General features: G+C 57.1%; 1 protein-coding gene across 1 annotated transcript; it reads right to left on the bottom strand.

The window, feature by feature from the left end:
* Positions 1 to 27: 27 nt before the first annotated feature.
* On the bottom strand, positions 28 to 8,361 carry BAD (BCL2 associated agonist of cell death). The gene is made up of 4 exons (XM_006771620.2): positions 8,272 to 8,361; positions 7,822 to 8,016; positions 1,360 to 1,553; positions 28 to 489 (listed from the first exon to the last, which is right to left on the bottom strand). The coding sequence occupies exons 2-4, from the start codon at positions 8,006 to 8,008 to the stop codon at positions 364 to 366; spliced, it is 507 nt and encodes a 168-aa protein (XP_006771683.1). The 5' UTR covers positions 8,009 to 8,016; positions 8,272 to 8,361; the 3' UTR covers positions 28 to 363.

Raw genomic sequence — 8,361 nt, 5'->3', positions numbered from 1 at the left:
CGCCCCCAGCGACCGACAGGAAGCGCGCGGCGTAGATGGGGCTTTATTAGCACATTCCGTGGCGAGCGGCAGCCGCGGGGTCACCGCGAGAGAGGGTTCTGGGGGTTCCGACCAGCAAGTTGGCGCGGGCGCCGGGGGCAACCCACTTCCAGCGGCTGAGGGCGGAGGAACTTCAAAACTTCCGCTGAGTGGGAGCCTCCGCAGTTCCCGCACACACCGGAAGGGAACGCGGCTCCGGTCAGGACTCCTCCTTCCGACGCGGGGAGACCGGATCCTCTGCAGAGGCCCGCGGAGGCGACTTCCGCCCACACCCAAGATGGCCGCCGGGCGGCGCGCTGGGGCGCTTCCGCGTGGGAAAGAAGGTCACTGGAAGGGGGCGGAGCCTCCTCTCCCCGAGTTCCGATCCCACCAGGACTGGAAAAAGCGCGTCCAGCTGGACTTTTGCCGCATCTGCGTTGCCGTGCCAGCGCTCTTCGGGCGAGGGAGACCCTTCGGTGGGAAGACGGAGGGGTTAGATGAGTTAGCAGGCCCGCCACTCCGGAAGCCCATCTCTGAGAGACAACGGCCCCAGCATGCCCTGTTCCGAGGGGGGTCTCCTGACCACTTTCCTAAGCAGGAGAGATCACTGGTTTGGGCCCTTAGGGGCGGGCGGTTAGATTCTGACGCTCCGTGTTGGGGGCGGGGAGAGAGGACCGGAGGACCCTGTGTGTTAGCGCGAGAGCCGGAGGTCTGCCACCGGGAAGATGGGACCGCAGCCCGAGAATTAAAGAAGGGGTCCGAGGGGTGCTCTCCCTCCACGGAGCACGCCTGTGCCATTCCCCCACAGGCACGTATTCCCTAAACTCAGGGACCCCACGGGACTTGCAACCAGGGGAGCAATGGGCAGCGGCAGCTCCGGGACTAACCCCCTGAACCTGTCTCCAAGGCCCCCTTTCTCTGACTCCCCAGTGAGCTAAAGCAGCCCAGCCTGGGCTCTCCTGTTGCTGCTTCTAATCTACGCCCTTCCTTGTTTCACTCTCCTAAGTATGTTTTTGCTGTGATTGGTACATTCTTGCTTGCTTTACTTAAAAAAAAAAAAAAAGACCAAAGTTGAAGGCAAAGAACCCGGACACCTGGAAGGGGTCGGCTGGGAACACAGATGCCCATGGGCTTTGCGTTCCACGGATTTGGGGCCCCAGATCTCGGCCTTCTGGAGCGGGGTCTGGACTACAAATCCCGGCACGCTCTGGGACTCGAAAAGGGACCGGTCCTGAGACTGCAGGTCCCGGCATGCCCCGGGAGACCGAGGGGCGGGGGCCCGGAAGTCCAAGTCCCGGCGTGCACTGGCACTGGCCCTCCCCTTCGTCGCGCCGCGCTCACCTTAAAGGAGCCCTGGAATTCGTCGCTCATCCTCCGCAGCTCGCGGCCGTAGCGCTGTGCTGCCCAGAGGTTTGGGGGCGCTGAACGCGAGCGGCCGCGGAAGGGGCTGGGCTCCCCCTCCTCGGTGTCGTCATCCTCCTCGGTCCCCGTGGGGTACGAGCTGTGGCGACTCCGCGGCTCCACAGACCCAGCGCCTGCAGAGAGAGGGTCGACAGTGCGGGCGGGCGTGAACCGCAGCTCCTCTGCGCCCCAGCCTTTGCCCCTCTGGCCGCTGATGTACTTGTGTGCACAGCAGCCCCAGCTCCCGCATCTAAATCGAGGGAAGCTCCTGGAGCTTTTGTGAAGATCCGAATTAACTTCTCATTAACCCCACAAATCGTAACTGAGCTCTCAGGGTATAAAAGGACCTTCCGCTGTGCCTGGCACAAAATCAGGGCATAAGAAATGGTAAGTTACAGTTATCCGTGCAAGGCCTATGGGTTGCTAGCTCTTTACTCATCGCCATCCTGCAGCAGAGCAGGCCAGTCCCCTGGATGAGGAGGTTCCCGGCCTGGCCGCAGCGCTGAACCCCAGCCCTGCAAGCCCCCTGCCGTGCGCATTGTTTCACTCCTGGGGTACGGCCTGCAGGAGACCCTGGAGAACCAGGGGCTCAGCCATGTTTGTGCCTCCCACAGCACCTGCGCTGGAGAAAGTGTCCTGACCAGCGTGTTGACTTTTTTAGGTAATATTTATGGAGCACTTACTCTGTGCTCAGCCCTGGGCATGGCCTCATTACCTCTTAGCCATGTGGGGAGTGAGTACTCACTGCCCATGTTCTACAGATGGAGACAAGCTAACAGGGTAAGGCGCGCCCAGGGTTGCAGCTGTGCAGCTCTGAGGCTGCAAGTGCCTAGACTCGAGGTTTGTTGGAATCCAAAGTCCAATGATTATCCTTTGAGCTTCACCTCTTTCCTTCTCCACCCACCTTCACTCTGAACCTGTCTGCGCCTCCGTGTGGGGATCAACCCAGCCCTTACTCCCAGTGCCTGTGGAAAGGTCACAACACAGAGCATGAAAGTGCTTTGTGAACTGAAAGTCCTTGACGGGTCATTATTCTACCGAGATGGGAGTTTGACTTGTATACTGTGTGCCACCCCCCAGCTTCTGCCAACCCCACCCCCATATCCACATCAACAAAGACCTAGAACTACTCCCAGGCACAAACACCCAGACCAAGTACAGAGTGGAAGGTGGGTCTGGAACAGGTGCCAGAGCTGCTCGGCATGCGTGGCAGGGCCGGCTGTCAGGGAAGGCATTTTGAAGGAAGCAAGATTCAGGTCAGGTTTTGAAGCCAGGGGTTAACAGTGTCTTCTTCTCCCTCCAGAAGACCTTCAGCAGAGCCCTCCGGCCAGCTGCAGGGGCTGCAGGGCCTCCCAGGGTCCCAGCCCCAGATCCATGGCTGAGAAACCCAACAAGGGACCAGAGGGCTGGGTCCAGAAAGGCTTAGGCCCAGAGGGTGTGGTCAGAGCGTCTGACTGTTCAGGGCTTCACCAAAGCCCAGGCCCGAGGTCAGGGAGAGACCCCCACAAAGCCCTTCAGGATGGACGTGGCAGTGGGGAACAGACAGCTAAATCAGGAGTGCGCGGGGATAGGGACCAGAGGAGCCGGGAATAGGCAGACCCCTGACAGGGTCAGGCCCATCTGCAGGTCACTTCCCAGGTCTGTGGGATGTGGGAGGTGAGGCAGGGGCAGTAGCAAGGTAGGTCCCACCTCAACCGTACTTCCTGCTTTCATAGCCTGAAGCCTCCTACCTTCCCAGTGAGGTGGATGCCCAGTTCTCCCTATTTTGCAGACGAAGACTACGGCACCCAGAGGCTAGGAACTTGTCTGAAGCCACACAGTTGGCCACGTAAGTGCTCAGGAAATGTTGGCTATTACCCTCCTTTCCCAGCTCTAAGAACCCAAACGGCCACCACACTTGACAGACGCAGGGCCCTGGAGAAGGGAGGAGCATGACTGCAGATGGACAGTCTGGGCACTGCCTCTGCATCAGGACTCACAAGCAGGACACGTGGTGTGTCACTGAAGAGCTTCACGTGCATTCATTCATCATGTCCTCACAGCCTCGCGGGGAAGTTACTCACTGTCCCCATTTGGCAGTGGAGAAAACTAAGGCACAGAGAGTACTTTGCCCGAGGTCGCTCAGCCAGTAGGTAGCAGAGCAGAAATCTAAACCTGAGTCTGCCTCCAGGGCCTGTACCCTCCCCCCCCCTTCTCATGCCTCAGGCGCCCGGTTGGGGTCCCAGGTTGGAGACTGCACCCTGGCTTTCTGCTTTGGTCAGCTTCAGCTGGAGGCCAGCCTCTGGGGGGAGGGTTTTCACCAAGGAGTGGCTTTAGCAGTGCAAACATGCCACTGCCAAAGTGACACATTTGTGTCAACTGGAATTTTAAAAGTGTCCTATTTACTAGATAAAACCTAGGAGATGTTTGTGAACCTGTGGGGAGGGAACATGCCATCTGAACCATCCCACCTCAATCAGCAGTCACCCCTGCACACTGCTGGGCAGGGCAGAGGTGGCCTCTCCCCACTTCAGGAAGGTAAGGAAGAGGGAGGGGGCATGGCTTCTCTGGGTGGGAGCGTGGGTGGGTGCCTAGACCTGCCCACTCATACCACCCTCCCAGGTGAGCCTGGGGCTGGAGCGGGGCAGTGGGAGGAGTCTATGGCTGGAGATACCCCACACCCAGCAAAGCTTTAAGTTCTTTACCCCCATTGGGCTTCCCGGTAAGTGGATGGGACTGAACACGTCCCTGGTCAGGCTGCGGCGAGCATCCGTGCAGACTGAACTAAACAGTGGCCTGCAGACAGTGTGAGGCAGCGAAGCTTTGCCATCAGCAGGGCTCTCCCGCTGCCTCCCCCAGCAGGCAGAGCAGCACGCAGCCCGTGTAGCTTCTAGCACCTGCAGGCTCAGGCCCAGGCTCCCTGTGTACCCTAAAGCCATTTGGGGACCAAAGCCCCTATGGCCTGCAAAGAACATATACCCCCATCTTGCTCAGAGCTGACGAAGGCAGAAAGCAGGGGCTGGCAAGTGTCTTCTGTAACGTCAGAGAATAACTATTCGGGTGTTATGTAGGGACATGGAAACGAATTTCGTATCATTTTCATGTTATGAAACGTTCTTGGACCTCTTGTCAACTATTTAAAATTAAAAAAAAAAACCACTTAGCTCATGGTCTCTACAAAAAGAGGGATTTAGCCTGTGACTGTGGTTTGCCAATCCCTGCTCTAAACCCAACTATGTCTGTCCTCTGCCTGAAACCTTCAATGGCTCCCTATTGCTTAGGAGATAAAGTTCAAACTCTGGAATGGCTTTTAAGCCCTTACATTCTGGTTCTAACCAATACTTCACTTGTTTGCCACCAGGGGGTATTGGTTATTCATGCCTTCCTCTCTGCTTAATGAATGGCAACCCCCAGGTCTGCTCAGAGCCTGGGCCAACTCCTAGTAACAATCATGATGATCACAATAATAGTAAGAAAAGCATACACTCCTTTGTGCCAGGCACTGCTTCAAAACACTTTTCCTGTATTAAGTCACTACAACCCAGTGAGGTGGGACTGGTTCTATTCCCATTTAACAGATCAGGAAACTGAGGCAGAGTAAGTTAACGGACCTGTTCAAGCTCTACCTGCTAATAAAGAGTAAAGAGAGGTTTCAACCCTGCGGTCCGGCCCTGGTGCCTAGGGCTGAGCTTTTTCTCCCAGTGGGCGTCCTTCCCTCTCTACCATCCATCACCCACAGCTCACCATGCACCAGCCCCTCCCAGGCACTGGGCTACGTGCTGGGCTGGCACAACACAGAGGGTGGCTGCAGTCCATGTCCCCGGGGACACTTACAGTCCAGTGGGGGCCAGGGGCAGGGAGTATGAGGAGGGAAGGGACCCTGCCCATCTAGAGGAAGGCAGTGGCTCTGCTGGGTCACTGGCACTTAGGAATCTTTTATGGAAAAATCACTTGCTTTTTAGACATTGAAAAGGTTTAAGAAATCCGCCGGCCAGTGTGGCTCAGTGGTTGAACATCAACCTATGAACCAGGAGGTCATGGTTGACACCTGATCAGGGCACATGCCCAGGTTGCAGGCTCGATCCCCAGTAGGGGGCGTGCAGGAAGCAGCCAATCCAGGATTCTCTTATTGATGTTTCTCTCTCTCCCTCTCCCTGCAATCAATAAAAACATACATTTTTTTAAAGTGTAAGAAAACGTGTGTGGTGGTGTCTGTTTTCTCTCCACAGCCCCGCTCATGGCATTGCCTCGGCTCCTTATTGCTGCTCCAGACCATCCTCATGCCCTCCTCCCTAAGTCTAGTTTCTCAGGATGTGCCAGCCCTCCTCCCCGTGCCTCGGCCACCCCCAGCCCCAGGCCACACCCCTACTTGTGCAGGAGATTGCTCCAGCTCCCTCCCTCTCTCCTTTGCCACTCCATTCCTAGAACACATGTGGTCCTTCCCAACTCCTGGCCTTTCCTGTCCTTAACTTCCTTCACCCCTCCTCACTCTCCTTCCCCCGGGCAGAACCTAAACTATTTAAAAACATAAAAACCATTCTCAGCTCATGATCTGTACAAAAGAGGGATTTAGCCTGTGACTGGTTTGCCATCAATAACTCCGTCCCAAGCCGCCCACAGGCTCACCACCACCTCCTACAGGCCCTGGTGATGCCCTGGATGCCTGAATCCGATCACTTGGCTCTACTCAAAGGCCTCCCCTGTCCTCACGCAAAGGAAGAGTCAAAGCCCTTACACTGCCTTCAAGGCTCTGCCCGGCTCCTCTCCCCCTCCTTTAATTCCCGCCTCTCCACTCCCGGCCCTCACTCCGTCCCCTCGGGCCACACTGGCCTCAGGGCCTTTGCCCAACCCATCCCTTCCAGATCTCTCCACTGGTGGCCGCAGGGCTCAAGCCTTCATCCCTCCCAGTCTTTGCTCAGACGGTGCTTCTCCCCAAGGCAGACCTTGGCCACCTCAGTTCAGATCACTCCCCTGGCCCCCAGTGCTCCTGATCTGGAGAAAGGGAAGACTCGTCATTTACTTGTTTGTTTGTTTGTTTATGGCTTGTCTCTCCCACTGACTAGAATGTAGGAGCCACCAGGGCAGGGACTGCTATCTCTTCTGTTCACTGGTGTCCCCGGCAGCTGGGGCCGCACAGGGCACAGATTAAATACCCGATACAGAGGAGGAGCGGCCAGGTGTGAGTGGAAAGCTGTTGGGAGCAGAAATACAGCAAGTGCAAGGATCTGGACGTTAAAGTGTGTCTGACAGCGTGAGCCATGGGCTGCGGAGGAGCCTTCTTGCCCCTGGAAATGGGGGGAGGGTCATTTAGGATTCAGCAGGCCAGGGGCCTGTTCTTCTTTTTTAAAGTTTTTTATATTGACTTTTTAGAGAGAAGAAGGGAGGGAGAAAGAGAGAGAAATATCAATGTGAGAAACATTGATTGGACAGCACGTGCCCTAGACAACTGGGGATCGAACCCCGCCATCTTTTATTTTATTATTTTTTAAATATATATTTTTATTGATTTCATAGAGGAAGGGAGAGAGATAGAAACATCAATGATGAGAGAGAGTCATTGATTGGCTGCCTCCTGCATGCCCCCTACTGAGGATTGAGCCGGCAACCCCAACACATGCCCTTGACTGGAATCGAACCCGGGACCCTTCAGTCTGCAGGCCGATTCTCTATCCACTGCGCCACACCGGCTAGGGCCCCCGCCACCTTTTAGTGCAGCAGACAACACTCCGATCATCTGGGCCACAGCAGCCAGGGCTGGGTGAGGGGGAGATAGTTTTTGTTTTCAAAAGATCTCTGTGGTTTTTCTGAGGTGCCAAAGCCTGTGCCAGGCCCTGGGAAGTGGAGACAGAAATGGTCACTGCCCTCCAGTGCCCATCCTTCCTTAGGGCCTAAGCTCCTCTCACGCCCCCCCCCCCCCCCCCCCCCCCCCCCCCAAAACACACACACACAGACTAACTGCCTGGGAGGGCTGTCTTCCTCTAATGGTTACTAGCCTCTGGGAACCAGCAAAGGTAGCCCTGGTGTGGGTGTGAGCCACAAGCTGAGAAAGATCAGACCTGGAGGCTCAACCCTGCTTTACCCCAAGGGAACCAGCAAACAAGTGTGACCTTGGGCAAGTCACTTCCCCTTTCTGGTTCACTGCCTGACCCTCAGTGATTTGCTGTGGTCCTACCCTAACCGCCACATTCTTTGACCATTTCCCAAGCACCAGCACTATAATTACTCTCCTCATCACCCTAACAGCCCTACAATGGTGGGGATTCATTGCTCTGTTTTACAGAAGAGGAAAGCTGAGGTCCAGAGAGATTGGGGACTTACCCAAAGCCACCCAGTGAGTGTGGATGAGGCTGAGGTGCAGGGAGCTACTGGGCTGGGAGCAAAGTGGACAGGCAGGTAGGTGGTTGTGTGTGGGGGGGTGCCTACCGTCATGGTGGCTGCTGCTGGCCGGCTGGCCCTGCTGGTGACCAACTTCCCCCAGGAGACCCGGGACCGTACTCCAGTGCTTGTTGAGGCCTGGGGGCTGGTCCCCTGTGGGGCTGGGGCCCAGGCCCCTATCTGCAGGGCTGGAGTCTTCCTGCTCACTGTGCTCAAACTCTGGGATCTGGAACATGCTCTGGGCTGTAGGGGCGAGAAGGTAGGTAGTTATGGCCCAGCTGGGAAAACGGTCGCTGGCGGGGGCGGGGGAGCAGGCGCCCCTGTTCCCTCTTCCACCTTAGAACCCCGGGTCCGCCCTGCCTCCCTGGCCCCAGTCTGTCCCCTGAGTCCGGCCGGGCAAGCTCAGCCCGTCCACCCAGAACCTCCATCTCCTTCCGGAACCCTGGTGCTGCGGAGCCCCAGGCCCCCGCCCAGGCTTCGGCGGCACGCAAGACTCACCCCAAGCCCGATCTCGAGGCCCCTGACCCGAGCCTGCGCCTCCCTGAAGCCCGGAGGGAGCCCGGCTCTAGTTGCCTGGGCGACGGGAAC

Source organism: Myotis davidii, unplaced genomic scaffold (genome assembly GCF_000327345.1).
Source record: "Myotis davidii unplaced genomic scaffold, ASM32734v1 scaffold425, whole genome shotgun sequence".
NCBI classification, from domain to species: Eukaryota; Metazoa; Chordata; class Mammalia; order Chiroptera; family Vespertilionidae; genus Myotis; species Myotis davidii.
This window is presented reverse-complemented; position numbering and strand designations above follow the sequence as displayed.

What these genes read in the sequence shown, in the direction of transcription:
- BAD (XM_006771620.2), bottom strand. Translation starts at nt 8,008, where the DNA reads ATGTTCCAGATCCCAGAGTTTGAGCACAGTGAGCAGGAAGACTCCAGC. An exon ending in CAGCAGCAGCCACCATGACG is followed by an intron (nt 1,554 to 7,821) that starts GTAGGCACCCCC and finishes CTCTCTCTGCAG; the next exon opens with GCGCTGGGTCTGTGGAGCCG. An exon ending in AATTCCAGGGCTCCTTTAAG is followed by an intron (nt 490 to 1,359) that starts GTGAGCGCGGCG and finishes TTCCCACCGAAG; the next exon opens with GGTCTCCCTCGCCCGAAGAG.